The sequence below is a fragment of the Thermobia domestica genome, chromosome 9, assembly GCF_964235325.1.
Source record: "Thermobia domestica chromosome 9, izTheDome1.hap1.1, whole genome shotgun sequence".
Classification (NCBI taxonomy): domain Eukaryota; kingdom Metazoa; phylum Arthropoda; class Insecta; order Zygentoma; family Lepismatidae; genus Thermobia; species Thermobia domestica.
In genome coordinates, this window is record NC_137462.1 from 30,130,049 (window position 1) to 30,148,787 (window position 18,739).

Sequence of the window (18,739 nt, forward strand, 5' to 3'; positions counted from 1 at the left end):
CATTCGTTCATAAACATTCGTTTCCCGTAACGTTAATATGCAAACATCACAGTTAACAGGTTGCATAGAGACGTAGGCAAAACTATTTAGGTATTATCCATTCATATTATAAACACAAGACCATTCATTCCTAATCGCGTTATCCTTTTTACTGTCTTCGCCAGAATTTATTATTTATGTACTCTTAAAAATGGATAGCTGCAGTATATTTCAAAATACTCTTTTGCATTATTTCTACTAGTTATTTTTCCGCTTTGTTAAATTAGAGTTTTATTATTATTATTGATCATGGTCGCTCTGAAATAAAAATTGTTAAAAAAAAAGCCCTGTTTACACAATTGAGTTTTTACCGTACCGTAAACAGATAAACAGAATTTAATTTCATTGGTCAATTATACCTTCTGGCGTACATTTTTGCTACATTGTTTGTCTAAATAAATATGCAATAAAACATTTTGCTGTTTGTTTATTTGAGTTATTGAGCTATATACCATATTTGATTCATAGAAATTACCTCCCTTCATGAAAAAAATAAAGTTGTAAAAACATGGTTTCCAGCTCAATTTCAGCTAATCAGTTCATTCTAAACAAGAACGTCCTACAACAATACGTACTTTTTAAAAATTCAATGTTTTGTATATCGAACATCCCCCTTCCCTTAAGAAATACGCCACTAGTTGAATCATATTTTTGTGTATCTTGCATATTTTTAATTGTTACCTGGCTTAAATTTCTCCGTAAAAATTTCATCGACGCACCTTGCGCCATGACACATCCGTGTGAGCACCCCTACTCTGAGTTAAACATGAAATCGCGGAGCAGACTAGTAGGAGTCTCTGGACGTAGAAGAAGTTGAATGTTGTGCAGACTTGGTAGCTTATTCACGTAAAGTTTTTGGATCACTATGCGGTAGAAAAGGAAAACTGTTCTAATATATTTTTTAGTTACATTAGAGAAAGAAGTTATACATTTTCGATGTAGAATGACACTTGATTAACCTAATAATCTTATTACATTCTTCGTAGTTTTTTGTTGATTTTTCCCTCTAAAGCTACTAACATTGTTAAGCAGTCGACTTCAAGGATGTTATAAAATAGAGGATGTGCCCATACAACAAAACCGTGAAGCCATACGTCACAGCTTCGCCACACCTACTCTGTCCACTCCGCGCCACTAAGTTCGCAATGTTTCGAGCCAACAATCATTGCGGAAAGGAGAGTAGCCAATCATACGTGTCAGCAAAGATGATGCTCGGTTGTTTTTTGGCTTCATTGACTTCATACGATGAAGATACGTATGGGTAAATCCTCTATTTTATAACATCCTTGGTCGACTTTCTCCTCTCTCTCTCTCTCTCTGCATGTGACGTCAATAGAAATAGAACGACAGCGCCATTCTATCTCGACCTCACTCGAATCCGATTGGCTGTTACTTGTGTTGCCCATAGAACTCGAACGAATTTCAATGTAGAATATAGGAAGAAGTACGTCTGTATATTTCTTACCTGCATCCATGTAACTCGAATTTTAACGTGGACTATAGGAAAAAGTGCGTCTGGATATACGTGTTCTTGTCTGAGCATATAGAACTCGAATTTCGACGGAGCATATAGGAGGAAGCAATCTGCACAGTATATTTCCCATAGAACTTGAAGCACTGACAGATCAGTTGGTACACGACGATGACCGGTACGAATGCGTCGCAAACCGTGTGAGGCAATGGAGCTCGCTTACCAGCAGGATACAGTTCAGGCCGCAGGTGGTCATATCTGCTCATGAAGACTATTCATGTTGGATGAAATGAGCTCTCTGGGATATCTGACAATATCCCTCACCCACAAACGTTGCATAAATATGCTGGCAGATCATGCTGTTCCATTTTCTCACCTCTAGCACCTTCCAGGTGACCTATACATACAGCAAGGCAATGCTCCAGCGCATCGCTATCGAATTGTGACTGATTCGATTAGGAATCCACGGACGTGACGATGCTTCCTTGGCCCCCGAGAAGCTTTGATCTCTATTTAATTGGACAAGAAGGATGTGCATGCCCTGTGTTCTACTTCAACCAATCAGAGTGGATTACTGGAGGCTGTGCAGCGATCGTGGATCAGTATGGGACCCTAACGCTTCCGGCGTCTTCTGGATTCTACGTTACTCCGCATCACCGCCGTCAAGGTAGAAGGGAGTGTTACACTTTATTCAGCCAAGTATATCTAATTCGATTGCTCGTGAATGTAATTTCGGTTCAGAAACAATGTTACAGAACGGGTAATTTCCTGGCTCTTTGAATTCACTGTATTTGAATGAAAACAGAAAAATTATTCAAACGACGGATATTGAAATAATTTTTTTCACATCAGTTGGTGTCTACCGTATGGGATCTGGAACTTCCACATAACACTTTTTTCTTTCTTTTTTTTTCACATTGCCTTATGGCATTATTTCCCTGATATGGTAGTTTTATAGTTAACGGTTGGATATTTCAAATTTAACAGGTCACTTTAGATTTCTGGTCTAAATAAATTTGTTTGGTCTTTATGTGATGTGCCCTTTGTTCATCTATATTAGTGTTATTAGTAATAATAATAATGATTGTCTACCGCCTATTTTTAAAGCCTTTTTTCTTTCTTCTAATCAAACAGTAAACATGCTATTGTTTGATAACATTTTAACCTGTTTAACCAGAAACTAGACTTGTTTATCCGAGTTTAACCGGTTTGATGTGGATCTGGTTTATTTTAATATGCTGAGTTCTGTTGAACAATAACTATAATTTTAAAAAAATGCAAATAGAAAAAGAGAAACACGCATTTCTTTTATGTACCATTTATAATAGTCCAACTTCAGCTACGGTTGCCATAATTTTTTGTTTCAAAATACGGACAAGCTTTAAGGCTGTGTCCAACACTCGAAATGCGTTGGGATTTCCCTATATAATAACATGGCATATTTTTTTTTCCAAAATATTATTAAAGCTATTTATTTTATACATTTCAAAATTCGTCCGAATGTTTGTTAGTATTCATATTGTATGTTCACTTTTACCTTTTCTTGCTAAAGTAATATTAGAGCGCGCTAATTAAAAATTAATTTTCTTACATATAAAAGCTGTTTAATATATGGCCCTACATTTGCAACAACGCAGAACAGCAAATAGGAGACTAACCAGGGAGGTTTCTTTGATTCTCTAACCCCCGCTAGGTCACGTGCGTGAACTTTGGGTTGTCCCCGCAGATGACTACATATCAAAGATACGGTGCCCAATCACAGAACAAATATTTTGAAATTTCTTACCTGAAAAATCACCGTTTTAGGTTATCACACAATTGTTTATTGTAATACTTAAAATACTATTGTAAATTAACATGTTTTATAATATTTTTCATTAACACAAGTACTGTATAATAAATCATGCCATTAAATTGCGTATATTAAATCTAACCAAAAGAAACCTCGAATGGAAAAATGGGACACTCTTTAAAAACATAACCTACTTTATTAATGGTAACTAAAATATAAGTTCTAAGATGAAAACGCAATTCTTTTCGTCCGAGATTTCAGCGATTTCCGATTCGGAAATTTTCGAGCAGCTCCAGAAACTGTCAAATACGGATATTTTCTTATTTCATCCTTTGTACGATACGGACACGGACACCGACCCAAAAATATAAACAGTCTGTACAAAATACGGACATATGGCAACCCTAACTTCACCTAATGTTGGAGAATTGAAAAAAAAAAGTTGAGAATGCTCCAAGCTCATTGACAGAACGAACTTAAAAAGAATGGAAAGATGGAGCTGGAAGGATAATTGTGATTGTTCGTACATGTAAAAGTAAATCTTTTTATTCGCACCTTCTGTTTCTCGCAAAATATCATCTCTGCATGACTTACGGTTCCCGAGATATAGCTCCTTAAATCTCCCGAAATTCGAACTTTTTTGGCTAATATCTGGAAAACGGTGGCCAGTTGGTCAGTGGCTACCGGTTACTATTTGGTACCAAAATATTTACCATCCTCTTAAGTATTCATCAATACCAATATCATTTCTCTATAACTTACGGTTCCTGAGATATGGCTCCTTAAATCTCCGGAAATCGGCCATTTTTTGGCCAATATCTTTAGAACGGTAAGAGTGACGCAAAAAATCCATCACTTTCTCAGGTAATTTTTCATGCTTTATCGAATGGACGGATCAAAATTTTAAAAAATCGCAAATAACAAACAAACTGTCAGCCAGACACACACATAGAGAGAGAATTCAGTAACGAACTTCGTAAATTCATCGAAAATCATTATTTGAATTTCGTGTCGTTTTCAGGAATTACTGCTAGAAACAATAGTGTTGTACAGGGTGATCTAATAAAACCTCTCTCATTTTAAATTCTAATAAAACAAAAAGCATTACAGATAGAAAGTTGTTTATTCAGAAATATAAAATGATATTGAAAACAGTTTGTAGTTGGGTTATAATCGGGTCGATAGTGGAAATGCAGTTTGTTTACACATACAAAAGGTTAATACAAGAACAAAACTAATGTATTTCCAGGATGGATATCCAGAATGGTTAGACTATGGCTAATCGAAGATGCGTTTCCGATGCGTTACTCCCCGCAGCGAACGCCACCTTGGTGGCTGCTCAGTAATTTTACTTTCGCCAGAGTTATAAATCATATTGTGAACCAGTCAGGGTTTCCAGGCCTTACTGCCACACCATTATTCTCATTCATTCGAATCACGAGAAATAACCCTATTATGTTACATAGATTTTTCTGTGATTAGCTAATTTTTCGGAATTTCCGTGTATTTTTGTGAATTTTCTTTTATTATACACGCACATACTTTATAATAGCAGAGTTCCAATACCCTGCACAAAGCATCTTCTAACCAGCTGTTTCTTGCTGAAATCTCCTTGCCTGGCAATACGTCTTTCCTTTTATTTCCCTTCATTTAGACATTTTTTGCTGATTCCGAAACAGCAGGTGGTCTATTGTTCCGAAACGCACCAAATATGCTCGAGCCGACGTATTCTGTGCATTTTTTTGCTTTCGCATTTGCAGCGCACTGTGATTAGCCATCCACATTTAAATACATGGTCAACGTATTCCAACGTATATGCATGAGTCATAAAAACGCTGCGAACGCATTGATTAGCCATGCACTTAGTCATCTACTGTGAAACTCTTGCTGATGGATAGTTAAAATGAAATCTTGGATTATTTTGTACACCAGTGGCTGGAAACCGAGGATACATGGACTTGCTACCAACGGAGACACAGGACTAATAATTGTGGTGGAAGGAGGTAATAGTAAGATAAATACATTGCCCCATTCAAAGGTTCAAGATTACAGTGATTGGCTCAGGTCGGAAGCAGAAAGCACAAAGGTGATGTTTATTAGAATGGAATCTAACCTAAAAGTGAGAGAAAATGGTATTTAATCATTATTGTTGCTATGTTAGTAACAGCAGTAGTATTTTTAATTATAGGATATCAGGATTAACATAAATTATTCATTTATTTTGAAAAGGCTATATTTTCGAAATTATTACATATACACACATGATCTGTATATGAAAAGAACTACAAACTCACCAAGTTTATACACCTTCTACAAATGTGCAATATGTGCCCCTCTGGGAACACGACACACGTCCAGACGATACTTGAGCTCATTCCATACATTTTGTAACTTAGTCCTGTCAATTGCATGCACTGCAGCACTGGCGCGATCTTTGAGTTTGACTAAGGATTGCGGTAGTTGTGGTACGTAAACAAGGTCCTTAACGTACCCCTCCCTCAGAAAGAAGTCGCAGGACGTTAAATCAGGAGGTCTGGCAGGCCAGGGGAGCAAAACCAGTTCATCGCTTAGGAGTCACGAATTGGAATGTGCCAATGAAGATGTGCCCCGTCTTGTTGAAATACAAAATCCCTGAAGTCAGCACTGAGTTGAGGGAACAACCACAATTGCAAACTATCCAGGTACTAACCTCGTACCGCCACACTGCACATTGCGACACTCAATCGGATCGGGTTGTGGTTCTTTTCATGTATCTTTCATGTGTGTATTATAGGGAGCTAGCTTTAATGCGAGGCTGAGGAATTCAGAGTTGATTGGCAGGTTCTCCACCCCGTCGCCAAGAAATGGTCACTCGACGGTCCTGGGCAAGGTTCCAGTACGTTGTCAAAAAAATTCAGCTAATACTCACTTAATTCAAAGAGTTTATGCAATTATGCAATCCCTATCGAATATCCCTGTATATGTGGACACACAAAATAGGCTGTGATAAATGCTTCAGTTTTTTCTCCCTCGCTTCTTCGTCGCACTTCACTATGGCCTTCCTTATTACTTCTCTAGCTTCGCTGTGTATAGTTTGCCCTCTCTTACGCTGTGAAGCCATTGTCAAATGAATAATAAGCAACAAAACCGCAACCACAACAGCACCCAACAAATAACCAACTCACACTAACTCTTCAGAATGACATTCATGTGACAAATTTTTAACCCTAACAACAATGACATATAAAGAAGGGTAAGGGAGTATTGCAAGAGTCAAGCAGAAAAATTGTTGACATTTTCCCCCCTTTACCTCAGCCCCCGCTGGTAAACAAGCTAGCTCCCTATAATACGTGTGGTACTTTTGAAAATAGAGCCTTTTTAAAAAGAATGAGTCATTCATACTAACCCTGTATTTTGGCATTTTCAGTTGATTGGAATCTCCAGATTAAGATAGACTACGCTACTACTTTGTTCATCATAATTGTTGCGATATCAAAATAAAAGCAGTAATACAAGGCACAAACAAGTTATAAAACCCAGAATAGCTCAGACGAAGAAGACATTTAAAGAAAAAGTAAAACTTCTAGAAGGGAACATTGACAAAGAACTGAACGGAAATGTTGATGGTAGCATATGTATTGAGTGTGGCGTTGTATGGATGGAAGAACAAAAGAAGAGGAGAAACGTAAAATAGAACCCTTCTGCTGTTGCAATATTCTGCTGTTGTTCCTTCTTATCCTAATATGTTTCAAACAATTTCCTATCTACTTTTCTTTCATTCATTCATTGATTTATCTCTAATATTCTCCTTCTGTTCTTTCTGCCTTAATACGTCTCAATCAACTATCCAGTTTCCTTTCCTCTTTGAATTATCTCTAATATTCTGTTTCTATTCTTTCTATCCTTAACACTTCTCAAACAGTCTTCTATCCAGTTTTATTTCCTCTTTTTGGGTTACAAATTTTGCTTCTGTTCTTTCTATGCATGATATTTCTCAAACAGTCTCCTATCCAATTTTCTTCACTCTTTTGAATGTCATATATTCTGTTTCTATTCGTTCTGTCCCTAATATTTCTCAATGCGGTTTTCTTTCCTGTTTTGAATTATCTCTAATAGTCTCCTCCTGTTCTTTCTATCCCTAATAATTCTCAGATAATCTATCTAGATTACTTTCCTCCTTTGAAATATCTCTAATATCCTGCTTCTGCTCTTGCTTATTCCCTAATGCTTGTGAAACAACCTCCTATCCAGTTTTCTTCCCTGCTTTCAATTATCTGTAATATTCTGTCTTTTTAAAATTTATTTAACAAACACCAGATACAGATCAGAGGACATTTTATACTGGGTATCTAACAACAACAATAACAATGGAAAAGATTTTGGAAGACATCGGCCAGAGCCTGTTTAGTAGGTACATTCCGGCATTAGCCTAATAAGACTGAGGAAAACCTTGCATAACCCCGGTGTGGATGGTTGGCAGCGGGAATCGAACCCACGACCTCCCGAATGCGAAGCCAACTCTCTACCACTTGATTTACTTCGCTCGTTTTTTTCTTTTTTTACATTGAAACCTTTTGTCATACGTTTTTACTCAGTTAGCTTAATTATAAAACTAATGTTTGGAAAGGCACAAATTTAGCCCTCCCAAAAGACCGCAGTTTCCTGAACTTTACGACTTATCATACGCACACATAATAACCGTCCTCTCTAGTAGTCAAAGCACAGCATTTTCGAATTGCCTGCAATAACTTCACTGGCGTTTCCAAGCACGCTGCTACCTTGCATTATAATTCGTTACCGTAAATCTGAAGTGATTTGTGTTCTTCGGACACGTTATTCATAACATCTTATTGTCTCTTACTGTTTTTGTCTCTTAATTATCGATAGATAGACGGACGGACATAGTCGTTCACAGATAGACGGACGGACATACTCGTTCTGTAGAACTTTCTATCCTTTTGCACAACTTAGTTCGAAAGTTTGATAAGAAAGCGGCCAATAAAAGAATTTTATCCTTTCCTATCTCGTGCTACAACATTAATTCGAAATGATTCGTAAAACATACGCCTCCTCCATTCTGACTAATGAGGGGAAAGCAGTATTATATACCACGCAAACATTGGTCGTCATTAGAGAAATAAACTAACGTGGATTTGTTCAATAGAAAAAAATAGAATATCTAGGGCAGCTTTAAATAGACAAACTCAATTTTTTCTGTTGGCTTTATTCCTAGAAGGGTGTGTTATTTTTCTTTTTTCTTTCCTACGGAGTTTCTTTCTTTTATTTTTTTAAAGATTACACTAGTTAACAAATTTAAACTTCTTGTTTGTTACATGAGAAAAATCACCTGATCTTAAAGGAACTTTCTGGGCTGAATTCGAATATGCACTCGGTTTCTCTCCATCACGTACAGTTTTCCCGTAACAGAGGGATTTTCGGGAAATTCCCTCAAAAATTTCCCTTTTTCAGATATTTTATTCCCCTAGCTCCTGTCCCCTTACATATAATAACATAGAAATTATACCTAAGTATACCTTGATTTATATTTAATAAACCCTAAAAGTTTCGTAAAAATCGCTTTGTTCTTTCTAGAGAAATAAATATATTTGTATGTATACTGTGTGCACTGTTTATTGCACCTGATAGTAATGCTTTCAGATCTCCTGAGTTGGGGTAAAAACGATTTGCTTTATTACTACAAACACAGACATAAAAATGAATATTTACAATAGTCAACAACACACTTGTATTGCTCTCTGTAAATTAGAAACGTGTATAAAAATAGAATGTACTTCCAACGTATATTTTTTTAAACGTACAGTATATGTATATCTTAATACATATATATACAATTCTCCAAGTTTTTTCGTTTTGTTCATGAAATGGTTATCAATATTTGTTATCAAATGTAACAGAATGCAAAAGAACTTCCACTTCCCGAGCCCCCTACCAACTGGGAAGAGATATGGCCAAAAGACTCTGATGATGATCATGACCTTGATGAACCATCGACATCAACATGTACATCCAAGGATCCAACGTTCATCCCTGACTGTGTTCGCGAGCCACATTTCATCCGGCAATGTGAACTTAATGACCTAGTCCGTGATTTGCACCTGACAAAACAAGAGGCGGAACTTCTGGGATCAAGGCTCCAGCAGTGGAACTTATTGGATGCAGAAACGAACATATCAGTGTACAGGAAAAGGCATGTTCAATTTTCAAGCTATTTCTCAATGCAAGATAATGTGTGCGTATGTACGGATATAAATGGGTTGATGGCGGAGCTAGGAATTCCTTACGTTCCAGAAGAATGGAGGTTATTTATCGACGCGTCAAAGGTCAGCCTTAAAGCTGTCCTTTTACTTAATGGAAATAAAAAACCTTCTATACCAGTTGCGCACTCAGTGAAGATTAAGGAATCCTATGACACCATGTCAACTTTGCTAAATCTTATAAATTACAAGGACCATTGTTGGCAAATATGTTGTGATCTCAAGGTAGTTGGTATTTTATTAGGACTGCAGTGCGGTTACACGAAGTACCAATGTTTTTTATGTTTATGGGATAGCCGAGCTGATGACAAACATTATGAAGTGAAGGAATGGGAACCTAGAGTGAATTACGTACCTGGAGAATGCAACGTCAAATACGCTCCTTTGGTAGATCCTAATAAGATATTACTACCGCCACTTCATATCAAGTTAGGACTTATGAAAAACTTTGTCAAAGCCATGGACACATCTGGTGAAGGTTTCAAGTATTTGCGAGATAAGTTCCCTAACCTGAGTGATGCTAAGATTTCAGTGGGAGTGTTTATTGGTCCCCAAATTAGGAAATTAATGCTTGATGATAGCTTTGACAGCAAGTTAAACAGTGCTGAGCTAGCTGCCTGGACAGCATTTAAGTGTGTTGTGCGCAACTTTCTGGGCAATAACAAAGCTGAGAGTTACACAGAAATCGTACAGGACATGATACAGAAATACAAAGAGTTGGGTTGTAGGATGTCTTTAAAAATCCACTTTTTTCACTCCCACCTCAGCTTCTTTCCTGCTAACCTAGGTGCTCTCAGCGACGAACAGGGGGAAAGATTCCACCAAGATATAATGGCAATGGAGAAAAGGTACCAGGGACGATGGGATCCTTCAATGATGGGGGACTATTGTTGGGGTCTTGTTAGAGAATGCAACATTTTTTACAAAAGAAGGAAGTAGTGTACGTTTTTGTAACCCAATGGAAGTTTCATATATTGTGATAGTTTTGATTGTCTTTTCATGACCTTTTGGTACATTTGTAATATTGTTTATTGTAAATTGTCACACTTGTAAATTATATTGTATTATATTTTATATGTGTGTTTGTGGTAATAAAACAAAACGTTTTACCTCAACTTATGAGATCTGAAAGCATTACTATAAGGTGCAATAAACAGTACACACAGTATACATACAAACATATTTATTTCTCTAGAAAGAATAAAGCGATTATTACGAAACTTCGAGGGTTTGTTAAATATGAATCAAAGTATACTTAGGTATAATTTCTATGTTAGTATATGCAAGGGGACAAGATCTTGGGGTGTAAAATAAACGAAAAGGGAAATTTTGAGGGATTTTCCCGAAAATCCCTCTGTTACGGGAAAATCGTACGTGATGGAGGAAAACCTAGTGCATATTCGAATTCAGCGCAAAAAGTTCCTTTAAGAACAGGTATTTCCTTTTATGTAACAAAACCTTTGTTAACTAGTGTTATTAACGCATTGTTTTCTGGAAGTTTTTGTTCCATGTACGTATCATAAAAATAGCGCAAATAATAATCTATTTTTATTACACTATTTATCATTGGGGTTTTGTTCACTATTTTTCAATAATAATTGCTTTTAGAATGTTTCTACTACTTCTTCTGGTGCTCGTGGCTACTTCAATACTTTTTATATTATAATTATTATTTCTTTGGTTTTCTTGTTTTTACGGTAAGTGGAAGTAGGTTTTATATGCCAATATTATTTTTAATTCTGCACTTGCCTTTGCCTTAGCGTTTTGTGAACTAATTAACGGCAGTTGGGCTCAATGCACCGGACAATTTCGACAGAATCTTTTTTGTTTGTTTGTTTCCTTGTTTTACGTGTTTGTCTCCCCACCTTTGTTTCTTTTTATCTATTTTCCTCCTCATAACACCGTTCTAGCACTCCTAGGGGTAGTGGGATGAGGAGACATAAAAATTATCGAAAACGACTGATATTTGTGTCAAATCTACAGGATGTTGAAAACAACACCGACAACGTTTGGGAGGTGATTCCTGACTCCAAGACAAGACGAAAAGTATAGAACAACCTAAGGGCACAAATGCTTCCTTTCGGAGTTACAAGCTTCCAAAAACATGAAAAAATAAACTTTTAAGATCCATAGCTCCAAAATTATGGGACCTACCGTAATCGGGTCAAGACATCACTTAAGAAATAATATGAGTGCTATCAAAAAATACATATTTCACAACCTTAAGATATTTACACAACAATTTTTATAGAGGGAGTTTGGCTACGGTTATATAATTTGGGCATTAGTACTCACCAACTACTTCTAAAAGAATTGTTGTGCAATTACCGCAGGATTTTGAAATTTCGATATTTGTGTAGGGCAGTCCTAAGTGAAGTCTTAACCCGTCTACGGTAGGTCCCATATTGTTTGTACTAAGGACCTTTAAAGTTCATTTTTTCATGTTTTCGGCAGCCTATAACTCCGAAAGGAAACATTTGTGCACCCAGGTTGGATCCCTTGTCTTATCTCTGTGTCAGGAATCACTTCCCAAACGTTGTCGGTGTTGTTTTGAAACACCCTGTATAGTATTTGGGATAGCTTAGATAAATATAACACTCCAGGTGCTGTTTAAATAAAAGTTCAGCATTATTAGCCTCTCTGGAGCATGGGCGCCCGAAGAAAATTTTCTAGGGGGTCTAATCTCACTGATTTCTATATTACGTTTGGTACTTTTTATTTGTAGTAAGAAAATCTTAAGGAATTCAATACATTTTCGGGAACACCTGCCCCTCTTCGGGCGCCCATGTTGGAGGGAATGGTATGGTGACATACAAATTATCCAAAAAATTCGATATTAATGTTGAATCTATAGTTTTTCGGAGTTCCTAAAGTAATTGGTGACAGTTCTGTTGACCTATACCTCCAAGTTAAGTTCTCAGTGGTTCAGGACCTCCTAGGACTCCTAGGGATTAATGGGAGCGAATAATTAAAAATAATCAATATTTATGTTAAGTTCATAGATCGCTGAGGTGAATTCTGATACTTTCGTTGCTGCTTAAGTCTAAGTTCAGCCTCCATCAGCACGCCTGGTGAAGGGTGACATCTAAAATAATGAAAAAAGACTTATGTTAGTGTCCAATCAATCGTTTTGTGAATCGTTAAGTTAATTGGTGACAGTTCCAACACCATTGAAGTTCATGTTTAGTTCTGAGCATGGGCGGCGATTAGGGGGGCAGTTGCCCCCGCACTTTTTTTAAGTAACCAATTAATGTATATAGTTTCATTTGGAAATGTAACGATTTCTTATGTGTTACTGATTAATAGGAAAAAATGCTGCCATATAATATTTGCTGTTGCGTGAATACGTATTGGTTGTCTTCCCGTGGAGTAAAGAAAGCTACAGTAATTGCGTTTTAATCAACACAGAAAATAACCCCAAAAAATAACCTATTGGAGCACAATTTCATCATACTTTCATTTCTTCTTACAAGAGCTCGATATGTTAGTGAGCCGCTTTGAAACTAATCGAAAGAACATTATGCAAAAAAGTAGGGCCTATTTCACAAGTTATTCTTTAATTGCACAAAAATTGACAGTTCCTAAAATGTCTTTTCTTCTTTCTAAAGTAAGGAATATCGATTAAAAAGAGCGTGATAAGAAACAACTTCTACCTTTTCCATTGTTTTGTAGTGTAATATACGAGTGAAGTGTTGTGTTTAAGGATGTACGAGTGTATATACAATAAAATTTAGTAAATTGAACATAATTCTAGGTTTTAAGTTTATTTTGTATAACTGAAGTGTGGATTGTAAGTATTGTTGTGTTTTGATGTGTTCCAAGAAAGTGAAATCTGCACCTAATGGCAACGAACATATTTCAAGAAGTTGCAAAAGCAAATATTTCTTTAAATGTCGTAGCATATGCTTGTAGTATTTACTGTCTTTCATTTTCTAAGAGTAATAACATACATTTAATAGCATGTGTGGAATTAAATATTAAGTTTTTCATTAATCCTCAGTTTCAATATAACTTTTTCAAAACAAGCATCATTATTCATTACTATGATTAATATTATCCTTTCTATTTATTTGTTTTGCAAATTTATTAAATAATCTGATCACACAATTTTCCAGACAGAATTTTAAGATGTTCATGAGCAAGGAATCAAATCTCTTCTTACACTTTCGTTATTTAAGAGTACAAAGGGCTAATATCTACTTGCGTTGTTCTTCTCAATTTACTTAATAAACTATTATATACGATATACGGTATTTTAACTGAAAATATAGTATCCTATTAGTTATACAACATTTCGTCAAACAAAATGTTAGAAACAACCAGGAAAACTAACATTTATATACAAATATTCAGATCATGTATTGCCCCCTCACTTTTAACGTCCAACCGCCGCCACTGGTTCTGAGTGTATGTTAGACCATCTAGCGCCTCTAGGAAATGTGAGTAGGGTGAGCGCGCAAAAGTAATTAAAAAAAGGATCGATTTTAGTGTTCAATCTATAGTGTTTAGCCTGTAGTTTAATCGGAGTGGCTGAGATGAATGAGTTACACTTTATGTACCGTTAAAGTCCAAATTCAATTCCCATCAGTATGATGGTGAGAAGGAATGAAAACGAAAACGTCTAAGATGATCGAGATTGTTGTCAAATTCATCATGGCCTATCATCGATTACTGTGTTTTCGGGGCCACTTAGCTGTTGGGTGCTAATCCTGTTGTCATTTAAGCCCAAGTTTAGCCAAGAACAGACATGTCAGCTGGCTCGGGAATTTACAGGAAGGCGTTGCCTGTTGATATTCATTCTGCTCGACACTTTGTTTATGATAAAGGTATCGCCGAAGGCATTGCTTGTCGTTGTGAATTCTGTTCAGTTCCTTATTTCTTGACAAGTGTCTCGTTATGTATTATGCTCAGTTCCTTATTTTGTGACAAGTGTCTCGTTATGTATTATGCTCACTTCCTTATTTTGTGACAAGTGTCTCGTTATGTATTCTGCTCAGTTTCTTATTTTGTGACAAGTGTCTCGTTATGTATTATGCTCAGTTCCTTATTTTGTGACAAGTGTCTCGTTATGTATTCTGCTCACTTCCTTATTTTGTGACAAGTGTCTCGTTATGTATTCTGCTCAGTTTCTTATTTTGTGACAAGTGTCTCGTTATGTATTATGCTCACTTCCTTATTTTGTGACAAGTGTCTCGTTATGATTCTGCTCACTTCCTTATTTCGTGACAAGTGTCTCGTTATGTATTATGCTCAGTTCCTTATTTTGTGACAAGTGTCTCGTTATGTATTATGCTCAGTTCCTTATTTTGTGACAAGTGTCTCGTTATGTATTATGCTCAGTTTCTTATTTTATGACGAGTGTCACGTTATGTATTCTGCTCAATTTCTTATGTTGTGAGAAGTGTCTCGTTATGTATTCTGCTCAGTTCCTTATTTCGGGACAATGTCTTGTTATGTTATGTATTGTGCTTATTTCCGTATTTCGCGACAAGTGTATCGTTATGTATTCTACTCAGTTTAAACGTTGGTTCGTACTTCTGTATATATACGCGTTCCACCATAACTCTGAAACGCATCGAGGCAATTCAACTAGACTTGGTACACGTATGATTTACAATCTTTAAAAAAATGCTGTGGAGTAACATATTTCTAGTTCTACTAGGAGTGGGCATAGATAGAGATGGCGTTAAAATAATTGAAAACTACCGATATTAATGTAGAATAAATAGATTTCAAGGCCACTGATATGAATATCGACAGTGCCGAAGTGGAGTCGGAATGGATTGACATGTAAAAGTAATCGAAAACGACCTATGTTAGTGTCGAATCCGTAGTTTTCGAATCTGCTCAGATGAATACTGACAGCCGATGCTGTTTCAGTCCACGTTCAGCTCCCACGAGCATGGTATATGAGAAGGGATGAAAACCATCCAAAATCATCTACAATAGTGTCGAATCCAGAGTTTTCGGGGTAAGGAAAAACGGCTGACCTGTTTTAAATAACTTATGAAGCGTAGTATCTATGTAGGTAGGGTGTTTCAAAATTAATACCAAACGGAGAATATCTTGTGGATTATTATTCTTACAATTCTATTGAAATGAGTATTGTATGGGGAAAGAATATGCAAATATTTCCCGTACACCTATTTAATATAACTTCAGTGCTTTAATATAATTTCAGGGATAACTTTAGATGTGAAATATGAAAATGTAATCAGTTTAACTGTTTACTTACCTTTACATTGCTTTTCTTTCTTTCTAGATTTTGGAGTTACATGCTTCTATCGCCGAAGACTGACATAGACTGGGATCTGCTGTTACGTCCGTTTACTCATGTGTCAATTGGAGACGAGCTGTTCTACGTATCAAGATGGGGAATTATGTTAGCAGTTGGGATTGTAACGTTATTTTTTGTACTACGGAATGAACTTTAGGAGCATACGCAAAATAAATAATTTATTTAAACTGTCATCTCATGGAAAGTGGCTGTTTGTGTATATCGTGAATATTTATTTTAGCCATAAACTTGTTTCAGAAAAGCCGTCCATATTATACGAGGTCATTTTTAGACATAGAAGCTGTGAGTCAACAATATACGAGGTCGTAATTTCTCAGTGGCCAGTCGCATACATTACAGTTCCGGTCAAAAGGTTAAGACAACATTGGATTTCGGAGAGCGTTTACTGTGTATGTACCTTTCGTTTTGGCCTAAGGACTTGGCCGCTGTGTGGCAACAATATACGAGGTCGTGTTACGTGTTCAGAAATAATTTCTCAGTGGCCAGTCGCATACATTACAGTTCCGGTCAAAAGGTTAAGACAACATTGGATTTCAGACTGCGACCCTTGTTTCGGATCGTGGGAGATGCTGTCCAGTTGAGACAGTATAGAATCGTTGGCCAGGAAGCGCTAAAAAGTCGGCCTTGACATACGTTTCGTCGTCCATAATGATTTTCGCGATTCTATACTGGCGATTTTTGCGTCCGAGGTAGTCATAGAATTTGCGAGCACGTGATGTGATGACGGTGCGCTGATTTTCTGTAACTCTTGGCACCTTCTGTTTTTTGTACGTCCTCATACCTTAGCGTTGCTTCGATCTCTGCACCATGCCGAAGCTTGTGTTGCACTTCCTGGAAACATCACTGACCGAAGCACTAAGATTCTTCTTTATGGCACTCACGATCATTTTGTGAAATCGAGGTTCACGTGGGCCGTAAGGATTTCGATTGTGTGGTTGTCGTTCGATCGACTGAGTCGTAATGTACTGTGTCAGTATGGTTTTTACTGGACAGTTTTGCGCGGCATTTTCAGGTCCTTCGCAATCAAATTCCACGGGCGACAAGGATTTTGGAGCCATTTATCGACGACTCGTTGACGGCGATCTCTTTCATTCATTGCTGATCTGTACCCTGCAACATAAAACAATGAAAAGTATATCAATTTCTAAGTTAATGTACGTGCTATCAATACATGTAAAACATAAGCTTGTACAATGCGTAATAAAGGTACTACATCAATTTAAAAATTTAATTCGGTACATGCCTTATGTCATTTGTAGCTTTTTAAAGATAAAGTTTTCAACAAGACATAGATATAAAGAAGTATACATGACTCCAAAACTGCATTACCACCCTCAATTTTCCTCTTCCTGCAATAGTAGGCAACACAAAAAGCATAGTCGTTGGTTTCGTTGAGAATTAGAAAGGCGTTGGACCAAACCTCAATTTTTTTACAAATATATCTGTGTGGCAAACTGCAAATAAAAGAATAAAATAAATTGTTAAGAATGACGGTTTTATTATTGTGAGGGGAAATGAATAACACAAAAAGTTACAAAATGATCTTACTTAACCCTCCATAGCTCGCGAAGTCAATTGTAACATCAAGGCACGCGCACGGAGTCTCACTCCGAATTATTTATTTATCTCATTTTAATGCGTATTTTGTTTTAAAGGGATGTTAAATTGTTTAATATTTTCTTTGCAATGTTTTGACAAGTGTCCACATATATTTTACAGCACAAACTCTTTTAACAGTTCTAAGAGAACTAAAATTTCTCTATCCTCCGCGGCGCGTGCTATGGTGGGTTAAGCAGTTCAAACAAAATGAATGATAAGATATATATATCAGAGGAAAGCAGTTTCTTTCCTTTTTCATAAAAACTCGTAAAAAAGAAAATAGGTTACGTAATGTAAAGGTTTAATATAAACGCCTAACAGCACAACAAACATCCACAGGAAACGGAAAGAGACAAACACAGACTAAGTTACACCATTGGTGTAGCAGACTTGCGGGCCTCCCATGCAAGATAAAGAAGTGGTACCCTAGTTGTAAACCCAATAGTTACAATAGTAATAATAATAATAATAATAAAATAATAATAATAATAATAATAATAATAAGTTTTCTTTTCAAATTGACTCTGCCAAAGAGCATGTCTGCATATAGCGGTCATGTGTGCAGTTTTTGTCAATGAGCGGTCTCAAATGTCAAATGGGATGGAAATCTCCGAGAAAGAGGAACAAAAAACTTTCTTGTGATAAATTCTTAGGTAAAAGTTCGAAGCACTTGCTTTCGATAGGTGTTTTTTCTTTCTTTCTTTCTTCCTTTCTTTCTTTTTCTTTTTTTTGAAACAATAGTTTTAGCGCCTAAAAATTACAGTATATAATATTGCAAATTTGCAAGTGGTTTTGTACATTGTAATTTGTGGTAATAAAGAAATTATCATTGGAACACACTTCGGTAAAAATTAAGTTTTGCTTCTCATCCATCGCAAGTCTTAGGGCCTCCATATGCCTCGCCCAGACCAGATCGATATCGAAAATTTAGGATATCGATGTATCGATGTTGATATATTTGCGATATCGAATGTTAATGTGCCAATATCGATACTGACGATATCGATATATTGACACATTGCACATGCCTAGATCCAGAAATGATGCTTGAAATATACTGGAATCAATAATCAAAATCTAACTATGTTCTTGAATTTCCGTATCCAAGGTTGAGGGTGAAGGGGTGAAACTGAACAAACATTTTAACCCAAAAAGAAAATTGTTAAAGTAAAAGTAGTTATACTTCTCCCTTAATAGAAAACTATTACTATTTATCTTTTAATTCTGTTTCTGATTGTCATCAGTACAGCGAAAGTACACATACTTTATATTGTGTAGCAATATAC

At 36.4% G+C, this 18,739-nt stretch overlaps 1 protein-coding gene across 3 annotated transcripts in view; it reads left to right on the forward strand.

The window, feature by feature from the left end:
• The window catches only part of LOC145694516 (uncharacterized), a 452,605-nt gene extending 435,260 nt beyond the window's left edge, over nt 1–17,345 (forward strand). For 2 of the 3 annotated variants that reach the window (XM_081770828.1, XM_081770829.1), the window contains one exon: nt 15,819–17,345. In XM_081770828.1, coding sequence (XP_081626954.1) covers nt 15,819–15,990 — 172 coding nt within the window. In that variant the 3' untranslated portion in view covers nt 15,991–17,345. The remainder of the gene's footprint in view (nt 1–15,818) is intronic. The other variant, XR_014133015.1, reaches the window with a different exon arrangement.
• Nucleotides 17,346–18,739: the final 1,394 nt, after the last annotated feature.